At 36.1% G+C, this 18,328-nt stretch overlaps 2 protein-coding genes and 1 long non-coding RNA gene across 3 annotated transcripts; 2 read left to right on the forward strand and 1 right to left on the reverse strand.

Moving 5' to 3' along the window:
* Positions 1-601: 601 nt before the first annotated feature.
* LOC118275682 (uncharacterized) lies at positions 602-14,429 on the reverse strand. Its single transcript, XM_035593743.2, has 4 exons — positions 14,294-14,429; positions 1,946-2,069; positions 1,210-1,363; positions 602-998 (listed from the first exon to the last, which is right to left on the reverse strand). The coding sequence occupies exons 2-4, from the start codon at positions 2,056-2,058 to the stop codon at positions 786-788; spliced, it is 480 nt and encodes a 159-aa protein (XP_035449636.2). The 5' UTR covers positions 2,059-2,069; positions 14,294-14,429; the 3' UTR covers positions 602-785.
* On the forward strand, positions 4,809-17,291 carry LOC118275681 (uncharacterized). The gene is made up of 4 exons (XM_035593742.2): positions 4,809-5,134; positions 7,938-8,114; positions 15,274-15,401; positions 15,718-17,291. The coding sequence occupies exons 1-4, from the start codon at positions 5,041-5,043 to the stop codon at positions 16,504-16,506; spliced, it is 1,188 nt and encodes a 395-aa protein (XP_035449635.1). The 5' UTR covers positions 4,809-5,040; the 3' UTR covers positions 16,507-17,291.
* Positions 9,668-12,699, forward strand: LOC126910923 (uncharacterized). Its single transcript, XR_007705517.1, has 2 exons — positions 9,668-10,986; positions 12,402-12,699. It is a non-coding gene; the product is annotated as an uncharacterized LOC126910923 (long non-coding RNA).
* Positions 17,292-18,328: the final 1,037 nt, after the last annotated feature.

Here is an 18,328-nt window from a genome sequence, read left to right on the forward strand (position 1 = left end):
ATAGAGTCCACTGCCATTCGAACGAATAAATCGTTTCTTTATTAATAATTTACTAGTTTATTTTATCCGTTGAATAAAAAAAATGCCTTAATATTTTTTACAGATGCCAACACTTTAAGCCTCTATACAGTTTTGACGGGGAGTTACCCAAAAGACTCATAATCTGGTCAAAAGGTGGATATTAATATCTATCTTATTATTATTTATTTATGCTATCTGCATTCCTAAGTAGATTAGAAAAGTGAAATTGTAGGTATTTTCTGAAATAATAAGATATACATAGGTAGTCGAATGTTGAATAGAAACGTTCAGAAATGTATATGCTGTTAAATGCTTTTTCTTTCTTTCTAGTTATGTCTGTGATGCCTGCACTAAAACTACAATGGTGACCTCACCATGGTAGTGTGTGCCATCTACCTAGATGGATGACATATTAGGTATCTATTTAGTACCTAACTAGGTACCTACATACATAGTTCAAAAGCTTAGATAAATATACCCACGTATCTATACATATAGTACCTATCTGTCTCAGTGTTCACAAGCGAAGCGACTGTACTGTAAGAGAAATCCGACAACCGTTTGTAATAAAACTTCAGCCTTGCTTTTACATATTAATTATATTCAGATTATTTCGTATAAAAATGTAGGAACAATAAAATTGAGATCACTATTAGGAATGTTGATTACAAATTATAAGCGTGTACTTAAAACTTTGACTAGGGTTGAGATCAGGGAGGTCAAGTTAGGCTGGTCCCGTGGTTGTTGGGCTTGGAATTCAGGACTTAGTTGCGGACTCCTTCGAAGGAGAATTTGGAGTCATCAGGTTGGTTTCTGAGTTCGCTGCGGAGGGGGTACATCTTCCATTGCCAGTTGTTGCCCAACTGGAACTCGAGTCCAGTGCAGACGCCTTCCATTTTGTTGCAGTAATAGCCGGGGGCGCACTTCTTGCCGTACATATCGAACTCGCGCTTCTCAGTGCATTGTTCACCTGGGCCCTGGACAAAGAAGAAAAAACGATTATAGATACACTCAAAAGCCCAAATACAGTGCCTATCTCTAAAAAATTACATAGGTTCTGTTGACTTAATAATTCCTTGACTTTACACTGTAGATAAAAGGACTTTATGATTGGTAGAAATTAGGGATATTTTTGTATGAAACTATTTAAAATGCTTCAAATAGAGAATCATAATTATAAAAACATACGCTGAAGCAGTCGACTCGCTTCCCGCAAACTTCGTTGATGTATGTTCCAAACCTGCAGATCTTGAAAGCCTTGCTGCCGTTTTTGATGGGACAATCTTCAGTGCTGGCCATCCAGTGGTCAGTTTGGTCGCATACCGGACATTCGATCAGCACACTGCCATAGAAACAAGATAGTTTGAAATTATTTATAAAAATATCCAAGAATAAATAAAATGTATTGGTAGAAAATATTTTTTTTTTAGTATGGCAAGACATTTACATTTTACTTGGGGACTTTGAAAACAATTAGCTGACGGAATATTTATTGAACTTATCAAAAATGATATCAAATAGGTAACTTATCAATAATGATGTCAATATTAAATAAATACATACCTACTATTGATAAAAATAAAACGATAGTCAAGTGCACAATCATTCAGAATTGTAAAGGAATAATTCAGAATCCTGTTATTAAATAACACGGTTACATTTTTTAGCAAAAATAAAAACATATACACATTTAGTACCTAAATTATTTTCATTGCGAAGAAATGAACTTTGGTATTTATACAAGTATTCATTTAAATGATGAATTTGAATAAATATTTTTACACCACGCGAAAATACCACGCGACACGTTTTATAGTTTAAAACGTGGTGAATATTTTCAACTGTTCTACAGATCGCTATGAATATAATAAATGAATAAAGTACCAACATTATTATGATAACTTATATTATATAGGTAAATTACCCTTTAGGCGTTGGTTCTTCTCTGGTGATGAAGTTTCGGGAGTCATATGAACCTCTGTAGTGCGCCTGGCAGGAGCTGAAGGCAACGAGCATCAGATACACCAAAGACTGCATGTTGAAGAGTTCTGAAAATAAATAAAAATGGCATGTTAATAATGGACGAGTTCTGTAAAACAAACAGAACAAAGTATGTTAATTTTGTTACCAAATGTTGTGTTACAACAGTTTTGAGAGGAACTGGGTAGTAAGTAACGGTCCCTGAACCTCTAAAACAGCTATCTTCAACCCGCCTACTGAGCGTGGAGATAATGTCAAAACCTCATATGTAGAGGAGCCTCGTACCGATAGGTCAGCAGACCCAGCACTGGACTCCAAAATTCTATGAAGATAGTACCTAAATACTTAATACACGTACGGCATAATACATGATTTATAATCAAATCACCATTGTTAAGGAGAGTAGAGTAAGTACCTAGTCTTTGTTGATATAATTATGCAGTTTCTGTAGATATAAAAAGTGGATCTTCAACTATTGAACAGCTGGGCTATTCTGTAACTTTCAATCGGAAAGATCGAAGTGAACTCTATCGCGGTCCGCCATGGGGGTTGTGAGAATAATTTCGATCAATGACGTGTGAAAATGCGATCAGGCTCACTTCGGAAGTTCGAAATTAGCTATATACCTACTTTTTTTAATTATTATATTTAACATTACCTAATATTTGGTAAAGAACATTTAGTAATTAATTTCCATCATATTAATTAAGTAATGCCTAGGAAAAAACAATTTTAATCGATTTTTAATTGAGATTGTAATAAAGCGGTAAATAATGATTAGTTAGTTTATCGTTAGTTGATGATTTAAAAGTATATTTGATGTGTCTTTTATTCTTGGGCTATTCTCTAACTTTCAATTCGAAATATCGAAATGAACTCGATCGTTGTCCGCCATTGGTTGTGAGGCGGGAATGCGATCAAGATAACTTCGGAAGTTCGAATTGATAGTTACAGAATATCCTAGAGGAACAAGAGAATAAATAGGTAAATGCATGTTTAAAACGCTCTTTTATTCGTATTTATGTCATCTTCATGAGAAGAAACGGATAAGATTCCACCACCTTCCAATTCCTACATCAAACCAGCTCGATGGTATCATAATGATTGGTTTATTCAAGACGACCAATCAGAGTGCCGAACGCGCTGTCGTTTCCATCTCGTTAAACATTTATAAAACAAACTCATACTAATCAGGAATAAAATTATCAATGAAATCACGTGCAATTCCTAATAAGTAACAAAAATCTTAATAATTACAGACCAATATTATTAAACATTACTAAAACATTCTAAGAAAACAGTGAGTGCCCTGTCTAAATTTAACACAAAAATGCAACTCTACATACATATTCTTCCCACGTATTCGTTTGGGTTTTAAAATAATAGGATAGTCATGAGTTTCGCTGAAAGTAAACATCGATCGTGTCGGTTTCCACGTAACCCGTGTTTATTTTTGTTAATAGACAACTTTGATCATATGAGTTTGGGATATACACTAATTGGCATTGCATTAGTTTTCTTAAACTCTAAGATGTTTATGTAAGTGCCACAGACGATCTGGAGGATGATTGAATGTTCTAGACTGTAAACATAACGCCTTCAGACTGGTATTTGTAGTTTATTAGGCATAAACAATCTAAGCACACATTAGTTTTAGAATGTTTAGAAGATATCTTGAGCTTCTTCAGTATTTTAAGGTCATTTATGCATGCGCATACATTGATCATGAACTGCCTCGTTGGCCGAGTGGTTGCAAGTGCGACTGCCGAGCAAGGGGTCTCGGGTTCGATTTCCGGGTCGGGCGAAGTATTACTGGACTTTTTTTCGGTTTTTGGATTTTTTTTTAGTAGTAGCACGGAGTCTGGAAATGTGCCTGGTATATGGCAATAGGCTCACCACCTATTACATGGGACTTAAAACATAAATTGTGAAATGTGGGTGTACATTGGCATTATGTGCCATAATGTGCACCTCTGCCTACACCTTAGAAGTGAAGTTATAAAATTAAAAAAACATTAATCATAATTAACGGCAGAACTTAAATAGATAAATTAGATACCTACTTAAAAATCTTAATTAAAAGCAGTACGTTACCTAAGTAGCTTTACCTAATGTATTTAATTGTCGAATGAATGTCGTAGTGGCCCGAAGGTTTAAGACGGCCGCTTCTCATGCATGAGGGTGCGGGTTCCAAACCCAGCAACGGCAAGTACCAATGTGACTTTTCCGAGTTATATGTACTTTCCAAGATTATTTAGACACCAAAGACAAACGGTGAAGGAAAACCTCGTGGGGAAACCTGGGCTTATAATTACTGATTATAAGTTTGAAATCCCCAACTCGCATTGAGCAAGCGTGGTGATTAATGCTCAAACATTCTCCGTGTGAGAAGAGGCCTTTGGTCAGCAGTGGCCACTAATGTTGATGTGTGTGTTATGATATGTATTCAATTGTTATATGTGGCTTTCTTCTAGAGTTCATAACATTGTTTACGATTAAATTGGGAACCTTTTGTGGGCAGGGGTTGAAAGACTTTCAATACTCTTGACACGATGATTTCTTTGTTTATTTTCCTTCATTAAAAATGGCAGATATAGAAATCAAAACATAACAATTTCCGATTCACGAGTCAGTGACATAGAACTAAATGTAAAAATAAACGTCATTGCAGTATGACGTGGGTGCAGTTTTACGGGTGTAGCAAATGAAATATGTTTGATACATTGCTGGCGATGTACTGTAGCGGGTTATCTCAGTGTGTGTACAGAGAGCAATGTATGTATGTACTGTTTTATTTGCGTCGAAGTCGGTTTTTGTCGGGGTAGAGATCTGTCTGCGCGAGCGCCGCCCGCCCAAGCGTCCGGCGTCCGCTTGCGAAATGCGCATTCATGTGACACACTTCGCAGAATACGGAGGCAACAAAGATCGAATAAATTTTCGTTCAAATAAAAGTGAATTAAACATTATTCCCTAAACTGTACCGTGGTGAACAAAACAGTGGTTGTTTAATTTATTTGTTGAATATTTCAAGTTTATAAAATGGGTATGATTTCTCGAGTGCGCGGGCGCATTAGGAGTGATTCTTTCTCGAAGATTCACACGCTCAAGTCTGAGGACAAACTTGGCAATATCGGTAAGTGGGAATTTGTTTTGTCTTATTAATCGAGATCTTAGTAATCATTTGAATAAGTAATATGAAGTATGAGACCACTTTCTTAGAAAATATGGAAATAGAATTTTGCATTAAGTAGGTGCATTCCTATAAGTATAGCTTTATTGACAGTGTTTACAAATAAAAACATTTGTTTGTAATGTCGAACCGATATTTTTCTGTAAAAGTTTATTAACAATAATGTTTATGTCCTTCTGGGACATTTATAGGACATTACAAACTTATTTTCGGAGTTTTTTTATTCAATTCTAATTCAAAAGCACGCATAAATGTTTTGGGGATAAATAAAAACGACTTTTGGCGAACTAACATCGAATTTAGATTCAAAATTCAAAGCATGGAATTAAAAAACTAGAAATGGCCAGTACGATTTCTGTAGAATGCAAAAGAATTTAAACTTTTTACACCAACAACAGTCCATGTTTCATTGTTTTAATTCGAGTGAAAGTTTTCATATATCTATCTATCTATAGGTACGTTTCATATTGTTTTTGTTTACAAGTTTGTTGTTCTTTCCCTGTTGACTCATGTTTGCTATTGTCACTTGCACGTGTAAATAGGACATGTGGCACAAATGCGCAAGGGCTGGTCTGGCATATCTAGTTCTGTCAGTATAGCATCCAAGTATTTTGTGATGACTTGTTGAAATATTATTACAGCTGGTTAGGTATAATGAAATCATAGTACAAACGTATTAATTCGTCAGCATTAAAATTAAGAACATAAGGACGCATTTTTTTGAGATTAGTACCCGCTACGTCGCGTGGCGTCGCTCCGTAAAATTGCTACAACTACGCTACGACTACGAAATTGTAGCAGGATTTTTGGCGTAGCGACGTAGCGCTCGTAGCGTCTAATGCAGGACTCTGTAGCATTTCTTAGCTTTCGTAGCAGCCACGGAAAACTAAAAGTAGGCTCTAGTTTCATTTTCTGATGAATGGTTGAAGTTTTCATTTTTCGAGGAAGGAGTTTGCGAATTACGTTATGATGTGGTCTAATGGAAATATTAAAAAACATAAAAGATATTCTTCCGGTTTGAAGTAACTTAGGAAATAAGAATATTATTTGTATTTACTCTATCTTCCTAGTACTTTAGATATCATAATATAGACCGTACATTAATAAATTAATCTGTAAATAATTTAACTTTTCACGTCTGAATTGTATGACTATAAGAAATTGGGTCGAGGTGACCGAATAACGAACGCGAATGAATAAATTATTTAGAAAGAAGACTACCGTGAGTTACTCGTCTCTCTCATTCTATTATAAATGATGGGTTTACGTCAAATGTTTTATTAATGTTTACTCAAAACTGCATGAAACTGACTCAAGGATACGTCACGAATTAATCGACTTCTAAAAAAGAACATGATCAAATCAACACACGTACTCAAAGTTAAAGTCAAAGTCAAAGCATTTATTTCAATTAATCCTTAAAGGTAAACGTCCACAGACGCATTCCGTATGACGTCATCAGTACGCATCGCATGTAGGCATTGCTGATGATGCGATGCGTACAATGCGGATCAGTTGACGCAGTTGTATGAGTTTCTATACAAGACAAACTAAAATCCGTTGCGTGTGCTGCGTGCGATGCGTACAATGCGGGCCTGTGGACGCGTACCTTAATTAGGCACTTTTGAAACGTCAAATTGAATTGTCCGTCAGTCTGTCTGTCAGTGAAGCTAGGTGCTCGTTCCAAAATGTAGTGGTTATGGTTCACTCTTATGGTTGATGCTTTATCACATTATTGGTTCTTTATTCAAATTAGGCTCATTCAAATACATCTCAGAAGATCTATTACGCATAATACTAAATCAACCAGATCAGTTGATCTGCAATCAAGCTTTCAGCAGCTATAATGTAAACTTACATGCTCTGCTTACATTATCATGTCTAAGTAGGTGTTATAATTAGATTTTTGCAGTTCGATATTCTTAGAAGTATTCGTAGAATGTTCAGTAAAACATCGATAGAAATTATACTGGAGTTTCCCCGTGAAACACACGAAAGTTTGTTTATTTTTACTCTCAAAAATATTTAACTCTTTTCTAGTCTAGTTTACACAGAACAATTTGTTTCGTGTATTTTTCCTTGTTATCATTCATTATAGATACGAGTATAAGTAAATTTAGAGTGCTCCATGTTTCAAATTCTGGAAGATTCTCCGAACAATTTGTGTTTCAACACAAAAATATTTGATCTGTTAATCATAATGGAAGCATGAGCAATGTTGACGCATAAACATAAAGATAAATTATTCCTTAGGTACTTCACAAGGCAACTCGAAAAGTAAATATCTGGAATAGCCTTATTTTTCGGCAACGTCTCGTATTTTTAAAAAGTTATTAATAATTGTTTACGGTGCACTGACTCTGGCGTGTTGTTATTTTTTTACCGCCATTTTACGAGCTGCCTGTTAGAAGTAACCTTGACATATCTTCTTGTATCTTCTGGATTTATTGTAAACTCTTGTTATTTACACAAAGTACGTAGGTAAACATTGTTTAGGTAGTTAGGTAGCTACTTTGAAAACCGCACACACACACACAACTTCACGCCTTTGATCCCCGAAGGGGTACAACAAGTGCTCATTACGACACGTAATGCCGCTATGCAAAGTACATCCACTTTTCACCATTTGTGTTATAAGTCCCATGTAATAGGGGTTAAGCCTATTGCCATATACTGGATACGCATATAATATATTTACTTAAATAATGTCTGATGTAATTTAAACTCGACTTGTTTTAAATTCCAGTATGGCTGCTGTCTTTGGTCCTACTGTTACCATATTGGGCGCCTCGAGGGTTACTGGTGGCGCTTGGCGGTGCCTGGCTGATGGCCGCGTACACATGTCTGGTGGTGCCTGTCCTCATCTCAGCCAACTACAAGTACCCAGCGACGTGGTACCCTGCCGTGGTCAAACTCGCTCAAGGTACGAATCAACATTTCATTAGTAGTTTTTCATATTCCATTTTTTTAAACTGATACGACTGATTGGAAGGATAAACAACTAACGATCCGCCCCAGCTTCGCATGGATGCAATAGTGATATATTATGCATGTATTATACATATAAAACTTCCTCTTGAATTACTCTATCTATTAAAAAAAACGCATCAAAATCCGTTGCATAGTTTTAAAGATTTAAGCATACAAAGGGACATAGGGACAGAGAAAGTGAAGCATTTTATACTATGTAGTGACGTTGTGATCTAAAACAATCAGTAATTAATGAACTTAACTTTGTGAAAAATTAGAGACCTCAAAATGTCAGAAAATTATAAACAGAAAAAGCTTCGTTGTTTTGACATCTGTGCGTAAATTATGGAGACAAAAATGTAGCTATTAAACATAAATTATGTTAGAAACGGATCTGCGGCCAACCGGAAATCTAATCTGTCAGCATTTCGGAAAACAGAAAAATAGGAAAAAATATTACGTTTACAAACAACAAACGCCCACTGAATCGTTAACTGATTTCTTCGACGCGGACTATTGTTGTATTATAAGGCCTAGAATGAAAAACATACGATTGGCATAAACACCGGGGTGTGCCAATCTCCCGACCTATGCTGCCCACGCCTCGTTTCATGTTTCACTCGTCATTGACAGAAAAATAATGCTCCAGATTCCTCCATCGAATGACGTAGGAGATGCACAACATGGCGTTACGATAATTATAATCCATTCGAATCATTGTTGCACAAATTTTCTAGAACAAACAACAACGACACGCCTTTTATCCCCGAAAGGGTAGGCAGAGGCGCACATTACAGCATGTAATGCCGCTATGCAATGTACACCCACTTTTCACCATTTGTTACAACTCCCATGTAATAGGGGGTGAGCCTATTGCCATATACCGGGCATAATTCCAGACTCCGTGCTACAATTGAGAAATTTTCGAAAAACCGAAAATAACCCAGTAATACTTTGCCCGACCCGGGAATCGAACCCGAGACCCCGAGACGCAATTGCGACCACTTGACCAACGAGGCAGTTCTTTCTAGAACATTCGACTTAATTTTTCTAGAAATAATACATCTGTTGCATCCATGTAACCTCTAATGTCTCAAGAAGAAAATCATTTATTATTTTTGTTTTGAAGTAACACAATCTGATATCGTGATAAGAAAAACAGTTGAATTAAAATTGTTTCTTAGCGTGAAAAAGGTTGACGTAAACTAATGAGATGCATCTGGTTTTCATTACAAGCCTATCAACATAAAAGAAAATACAGTTTTAATAGCAGACGGAAAACTTATCGTAAGTAATAGAAAAATGTTAAATGAATACAAAACGTTTAACGTTTCATATTTCGTGCTGGAAACTAGAAACGTCGGTGTTTAATAATTAACAAAAGCAGAATGTATTTTTCAATTAAATTATATCTTTTTGATTATTCCTTAGTAATAGCTAGCTGCTACGCGGGATTTTACGTGTCTGGTGAAAGGAAAAAAGAACTCTATAATATGATTCTTCAGCCGCACATTTCCAGACACAAAAATCATCCCATAAATCACGCGAAAAAAAGACAACAAAATCTGAAATCGCCATCTCTTGTCTTCTTGAGCGAGTTTCGGTATGATAAATCGACATTCAGTAGAGAATATTAAATGGGCAATGGTGCTACCTGCACATATCATTCTAGAGATTCTAATAGGTAGGCGTCTCTCGTAATGAAAATGATTAATAAGAAATCTCAGTTTGTTAGTGTTATTGTTGTAGTCTTGGGCTTATATTTATGTGGAAAAGTCAGGTCATTGTCGAGAAGAAGCTGAATGGGGCGACGGAAACTGGCGGGCGGCCAGTGCGCGTGCGTCATACCAAGTTTACTTGTATTTTTGCGTCTAAACAACAACACATGTTTGTGTATATGAACCATAGTGATTATCGGGACTGACTGAAGAAAGTCTGGGCACGAGTTGAGAGTTTTACGTCCTATGAATTTGTTGACAGACGCGTCTCATCTAGATGTATGTAATGTGGGTGTGTACTTCCTATGTAGGTGTGTAAATTGGGCGCACTTTGTTGCATTTTGTAATACATAATTGAATGTGATTAGTATTTTAGGAAGGTGGGCAATGTACAACTATGTTTACAGGTAAAAGGGCATTTAATGACTTGTATTGTTTCTCGTTTTTATTTGGGATAGCTTTTGCCCGCGACTTCGTTCGCGTGGAATAGTGACTTCCGGCAAATTTTTGGTTTTAACCACATAGTTCCCGATCTCGCGGGATCTCTTCAAAAATGAGATGTGGAAGATATTCCAGGGAACTCTTCAAAAATCAACATAATGAGCTCTGCGTTTGAATTTAATAGATGTATACTCACTTAGGGCATTGAAAAAATAGTTTAAAAACGGACTTAAACTAACTTAAAACTAAAGAAAGCTACGAATTACGAATTTATAACAATTAAAAAAGAAACTATATTACAACCTATCCTCTATGCTATAATAACCAAGCTTAAACTAAATAATTTAAAAGAAACGACTTAAATCTAATCTAATTAATTTATAAATTAGACTTACAATTTTATTAAAAAAACTAACTACAGTAACTACTAATAATCGATATCAAACTAAACCTACGTTAAATAGTTTAACCAAAAAACCAGAAAAACCCAACAAATAAACTTATTAATTGACAAATACAACGAAACCAATTTAGAATATACGAAACAGCAGGACCACTACAGACAAATAATCATACGACTGATAATACACTTCTTTTACGATAGTACCGAAGCGCTCGGCCGATACCCAACCAAATGAATGTAATCTATCCTATGTCCTTTCTAAGGTTCTAAACTATATCTGTACCAAATTTCAACCAAATCCGTCAAATAGTTGCGGAGATTAATGGTATAAGCATAGAATGTTCGACGTGATTCTTTAATTTGACATAACTTTTTTATTTATGAACCGATTGACATAAAACAAACACTAAATGTAAATTTAAGCATCCCACAATATATTCGTGAAAACCGCATCCAACTCGGATCAGCCGTTTCTGAGATTAGCGCGCACAGACGAACAGACAAACAGACAAACAGACAAACAGACAAACAGACAAACAGACAAACAGACAAAAAAAAGTTAATTACATTTTTGGGTTCGACATCGACATAACAATAACCCCTGCTATTTTTTTTATTTTTATTTTCAATAGCTTTTGCCCGCGACTTCGTTCGCGTGGAATAGTGACTTCCGGCAAATTTTTGGTTTTAACCACATAGTTCCCGATCTCGCGGGATCTCTTCAAAAATGAGATGTGGAAGATATTCCAGGGAACTCTTCAAAAATCAACATAATGAGCTCTGCGTTTGAATTTAATAGATGTATACTCACTTAGGGCATTGAAAAAATAGTTTAAAAACGGACTTAAACTAACTTAAAACTAAAGAAAGCTACGAATTACGAATTTATAACAATTAAAAAAGAAACTATATTACAACCTATCCTCTATGCTATAATAACCAAGCTTAAACTAAATAATTTAAAAGAAACGACTTAAATCTAATCTAATTAATTTATAAATTAGACTTACAATTTTATTAAAAAAACTAACTACAGTAACTACTAATAATCGATATCAAACTAAACCTACGTTAAATAGTTTAACCAAAAAACCAGGAAAACCCAACAAAAAACGAAACCAATTTAGAATATACGAAACAGCAGGACCACTACAGACAAATAATCATACGACTGATAATACACTTTTTCTACGATAGTACCGAAGCGCTCGGCCGATACCCAACCAAATGAATGTAACGAAACCATAGCGCGATCTATTTCGATCCCAACGCCATCTATCGAGGATAAAGACAACTTGGATTATTTATTTATACTCCGTTCGGGCATTTTCTTTGTACTAAAAGTTTAATTATATTGATATTATTTTTTTCATACCTTTTTACTATTTATTTACTTTTTTCGATGAATTAAAACAATAACATGAACCGAAGTCGTGTAACGATCGACATAGAATTATCTATACTCCGTTAGAGCATTTTCTTTGTACTAAATGTTTTATTATATTGATATTATTTTTTTCATACCTTTTTACTATTTATTTACTTTTTTTCGATAAATTAAAACAATAACATGAACCGAAGTCGTGTAACGATCGACATAGAATTATTTATAAATAATTTATTTCTTATTTTTATTTTTTGATTTTTGAAATAAAAATATATCTATGTCCTTTCTAAGGTTCTAAACTATATCTGTACCAAATTTCAACCAAATCCGTCAAATAGTTGCGGAGATTAATGGTATAAGCATAGAATGTTCGACGTGATTCTTTAATTTGACATAACTTTTTTATTTATGAACCGATTGACATGAAACAAACACTAAATGTAAATTTAAGCATCCCACAATATATTCGTGAAAACCGCATCCAACTCGGATCAGCCGTTTCTGAGATTAGCGCGCACAGACGAACAGACAAACAGACAAACAGACAAACAGACAAACAGACAAACAGACAAACAGACAAACAGACAAACAGACAAAAAAAAAGTTAATTACATTTTTGGGTTCGACATCGACATAACAATAACCCCTGCTATTTTTTTTATTTTTATTTTCAATGTACAGACAGCACTTTTCTACGATTTTATTATATGTATAGATTTTAGAATCCCAGAAGCAGATTCTTTTCGTGCATCATCATGCCTTTTATCTCTGAAGGGGTAGGCAGAGTAATGCCACTGTACAATGTACACCCACTTTTCACCATTTGTGTTACAAGTCCCATATAATAGGGGGTGAGCATATTGCCATGTACTAGACATAATTCCAGTCTCCTTGCTACTACTGAGAAATTTTCGTCTTTGTCTCAAAAGACATTCGAAATGCATTGATTAATTTATTTATTTTAAGTAAAGAATATTTTAAAACACATTTTTCTTTCTTTCCATCTTTTGTGCAAAAGCTAACGTTTCAAAGCTGAGAAATCAAAATATTTTCGACTAAAACACGAGATGCGAATGTCAACAGTCGAAACCGCTTCGTCGTGTTTATCATTTACGAATTCAAAATATAATTTGTTTTGATACACGGTACAACATGTGGTGCGCATTTACGAGTTACGACAAGACTGTAAATAAATACGCGTTATTTTCATTTTCATTAAGATAATTATGTCTAATGACTAATGGTATTGGTCAAATGGTTGAAATCCCGTCTGGAGAGTTAATGTTTTTTTTTTGTTGACCGGGGGAAATCTTCAAAAGGCGCCTAGCTTTTTGGGGAGTGTGGGATTTTTACCTCACTAAAATCTCCCCGGTGACCACCATCTGCACCTAAAGGAAGCACTGGGTCCTCTTAGTAGACCAACCCTGGAGCCTCAATGGTGGATAGGTACATACCATCCTGTTCGACCATGCAGGTCTGTTCTGATTTCACAGCACACAAGATTTAAATTGGTTCCGATAATACAGCAAATATTGGAACTAATATCTTAGTGATACCGATATTGTAACAAACATTGGAACTAATATCGGTGAACAACAGATTATACCTTGTGATAAAGTCTAATAACAAATGGGGTGATGAAGGAATTGCTATAAAAATTCCAATAATGCCTGAGGCACGACATCTTGTAATGCGAGGAATTTGAAGCATTCAGAATAATCTGTCTAGAGACTGTTACCCAATGTTACTATTTTCGTAACTAGAGCACATCTCTTTCAATTAGTACGTGATCTTGGGCACGAATTTTGTGTAATGCAGTTTGTATTATGCTGAGTAGGATACGATAGGAGAGATAAGATCAGATTTATGGGCAGTCATTAATGTACAGTCAAAGAGTTTACACATTACCTATGTCAGGACGGTTTACAGTGCGTTTTTGGTGTATCCCAAAATATACTGAGAATGTAAAATGTGAAATTCTGTTTCTAGGCAGAGTAGACAAGCAATCCCACAACCCATGATGGTTTTAAACTCTTTTTAAACATTTGTTTCACCATTTTGGTGCTGTTTTTGACGGTATTCAAAACTATTTTTAACTATGTATAAATATGTATAAGTCTTATTGAAGAGTCTTTACCTATAAGTGAAAATATATCTTTGAAAAGTGAAAATATTTGACTTACCAGATGCTTTCCGATGTGGTGTTGGAAAGTGGATGTAGCTGTTGAAGCGTAGTTCTGAACTGACTACCCTTGTGCCATGGGGGTCCTTTTATACCGAACATCCCAGTGGTCACTCACTGGAGCCATTGTCACGGGGATGGTTGTAATCTAATAGAACAAGGAACAAAAATAATATTTATATTTTAATTTTATTTCTTTCAAAGGCGGCAAAAGAGAAAAATAATTGGAAATCGTGTGTGTAGATCAGTTTTTTATATTTGCCTTATTTTGTTTTATGTGAAAATTGATTCGAAAATCGAATTCATAAATTAATTAAGAAGAGCGAGGCAAAAAGAATACAGGGCAGTACCAGCACAGACTAAATGAAATCGCTTAAAACCCTTTAAAAATATGTTTATTTTAAAAGGGTTTTACACTCTTCTCTGGTTACTTTTTACAAATATCATCCACATTTTTTACCTCTTTCAACAGAAATGAGGCTAAAATGGTATCCTTGAAGAAAAAATATGCAAATGAGGGGAAATTTCTTGAGACAGTCAAGTGTAAAGTTGGTGTGGTCAACCTGAAGTGACAGGCTGACACCCGCCCACGCTCATCTCTTTGTTGCTACTCTGATTTTACTTAAATACTTAGGTACTTTAATGAGACTTAATTTCCAGTTAAAAACTTGCAATCAAATAGATGTACTTAGTTGTATTATCAAACCTAGATTCTGTGAATGTTTTTATTTTCAACATATTCATATTAATATTTTCTATTATTCATATTTATATCTCTTGAAAAATTAAGATCTTATCTGATTTGTCCCGTTGTACTACATTTTGTAATGTCCCAAGAAGGTGTATTTAGACGCAAACGACAACGTCTAACGAATGATTAAGTGGGCAATTTTGCACCTTAATTCCGAAAAAGACGACAAATGCAGATAGTTGTGTAGATAACTACTGGAAAAAGGCTAACATCAATTATTTCTATTTCAGAATTAGCAAAGAAGTTGCGATCACCTGTATCGCGGGTGATGGGAGTCATGAAGACTGCGTATGCGCCGGTAGAACGCGCTGAAAAACTCTTCCTGCAGATGAACAATCTTTCAACTATGATTGGACAGGTAAAAAGCTCTTTTCTTTGATATTTTAAAGAAGAAAAAGAGGACCTCTTATTCATTTGCCTACAAATGATACATTTAGTTTTATTTATTTTTTTATGAACACGCACGGAAAGCAATCGCCGCCGTCCCAATGGCCACTTGAAACACCAGAGGCATTAAAAGTGCGTTCCCGGCAAAAGGGGGTTAGGAATTTAAGGGTTGTTGTTCGGGAATCGGGGATTGTCAAGATTGGGCGGGGAATTGGGCCTCAGGTAATCTCTGCTCACACAACGAAACACAACGCAAGCGTTGTTTCACATTGTCCTTCTCTTTTCAGTTGCTGATGTTCACAGCCTGCGACCGCCTGCTAGTCTCCCAAGGCAGACTGACCTGTCTCTACTCCTTGATGTTCTACAACGTCGTCACTTACTCCGTCAGCTACGTCCGCGAGATCTGCACCAAGGAGGACTGGTCTCCCTACGTCAACGTCACTCGCCATTCCCGTGTCAAGCACCTCGCGATGTCAGCCACGAAGATAGTCCTGGAGTGGACAAAGGCAGTTACCTTCATTGTCACCATCACATTCGTACTCCTCGCTCTTGGATTGGAACAAGGACTAGAGCATTACAAACCCACAGCTTTGTACACAGCCATAACCGGCACATACTACCTTCTAACTGAGAGGACGTTCTTGGAACTTTGGCCAATTGGACTCTCTGCTTTAAAATTGGAGAGATTAGAAGGCATGGAACTGCTGTACTTCGGTGTCTGGGCCAGGGCTATTACTACAGTCCTAGCCTTGCCCTTAGTGCCAGCTTTAATATGGTACGAGAGGTGGAGGTTATCCGCACTGCTTTTCTACGTGTGTGTCTTCGTTCACGGAAGGCACAGGCTTGGGGAAGCTCTCATGAAGCTGCAAGAAGCCAGGGGTTCCCTGGCGAGGTTTAGGCGAGCTACTACCGATGAGCTCGCGACACTTGAGGACGTTTGTGCTGTGTGTCTGGGCACTATGAAATCAGCACGAGTGACGCCTTGTGCCCACTTCTTCCACGCAGACTGTTTAAGGAAATGCCTGGCGAATTCAGACAGATGTCCCATATGTGTAAGGCCATACGTGTTTTGCTGACGAACGGCTATTTACATTCGGATAAGACTGCTTAATAACGAAATTAAACTCCGCCATTTCCAATAAGTGGAAATGTATTCGATAAGGTGATAATTGTGAAAGTACGGTTGTTAGTAAGTAGGCAAGCTGTGAAGGGTTTGAACATGGTTTGGACATTGTAGTGGTCGACTGTATATAATGTTGTATTATTTACAAGTAATTTAAAGCTTTAGGTGAATATTTGCTAAGAATGCCTAGCATTGTATAACATTAGCCGCCGTACAGGGAGTCATTTAATGGTTATATACATAACCCAGTGTTTAGCAATTGTTATCGGAACAAATCGTTGCTAAGAAATAGTTTAAGTAATTATTAAATGTCTCTGAATACGGCAGTAAGTGCGTAGTAGATAATATTCCCTCAATCTATTCCCAGTTTCGACAGTTTTAAGGGATTAAGATTTATTTGTATAAAAGTAAAAAGTTTAGTCTCATTTTGTTTAATATCGATACCTACCTGCTTGGAATATAAGTTGTTCACCGTTACACCTAATTATTTTAATGTCCTTAGATTTTTAATGGTTCTAGTTGTCGCTTACTGCACTACGGGTTTCGAGAGCTAGCCTTGCTGGCAAGGAGACTAATTAAATATAGAAGGGAAATATATGGAGATGATAAAATGTTGATAAATGCTAATGGCTCATAGATCGCGCCATTTTGTACCCAGATCTTAGGTAGCCCCACACTTCCTTTGGGTCCAAGTCTGTGTTAATGTTTTTTTATAATAAATCGAAAGTCCGAATAATATGTTATCTTTTATTTGAACTTTATGCCTGTACCCTATAATGAGTCTTATTACCTACGTACATACCTACATAATTAATTGACTTTGAATTAAATAACAGGGTAATAAAGTTACTCCGCTGTTGCCCTGATTTAAGTCTTGTTTTGGCGCATTGCGACCGCTATTGCTACGAATATCCTTATATTCCTTTAACGTAACTTTAGTAGAAAAGAGACATAGTATTAAATAGATGACATTGGTAACTATGTATCTGTTATTACGGTGCGGTAACAGTTATGTGATCGTTATTTACCAATACAAATAGCAACAAGTTTTCAAAACCCATTTACATGCTATTCTGAATCGTGCAGGTAATACTTCGACTTCAATAAAACAGGTGCTGAAAAAAGTTGACCTTATTTTATTGAGGGGGGAAAATCATCCAATGACTTCTCCCGCTCTGGGTGAGGCGAGAGGGAGTGTCAGACTCTTACTGACTAAAAACCAACCCGTTCCTACTCCTACTTTGAGCCGAAACCCCGGTAACCCGTTACGTAGTCCGCAGCTCAACATTTCCCACTTTGAGGTAGAAAAATTACAGTATTATATACAGGCACACGCCTGTAATGCACAGATTATGTGTGTATAATGTAAATTTTAAGACATAGTTAGGTCTATTGTTTTCTGCATCCTGAAATGTGTCTGTAAGTATAAGGTACTTTTTACAGTTTCGGATTACTTGGATCAGAATTAACAAAATTTCTGTGATAAGACCACAGAGATAGTTTTTCAACATTAAACTTACTTGATACAGTTACGTAACTTCTGTTAGTGCAGTAAGGTGATTGTCTTTATAACAAAAATCCCGCCAAAACCACAAAAATAGCAAATGGCGGCGTTGCCATGACATCATGTGGTTACGTCACGTAAACAAAACTGTCAAAAGTTTGGAGGTTATCTGGCGGTACTAACTGGCAAACATACGGTCATCTCTTTCAGACATATCATATGTTTTTATGTTTTCGTGTTGTCTCTTTCCTGACCGCGCAGTTACCACATT

The sequence above is a fragment of the Spodoptera frugiperda genome, chromosome 8, assembly GCF_023101765.2.
Source record: "Spodoptera frugiperda isolate SF20-4 chromosome 8, AGI-APGP_CSIRO_Sfru_2.0, whole genome shotgun sequence".
Lineage (NCBI taxonomy): Eukaryota > Metazoa > Arthropoda > Insecta > Lepidoptera > Noctuidae > Spodoptera > Spodoptera frugiperda.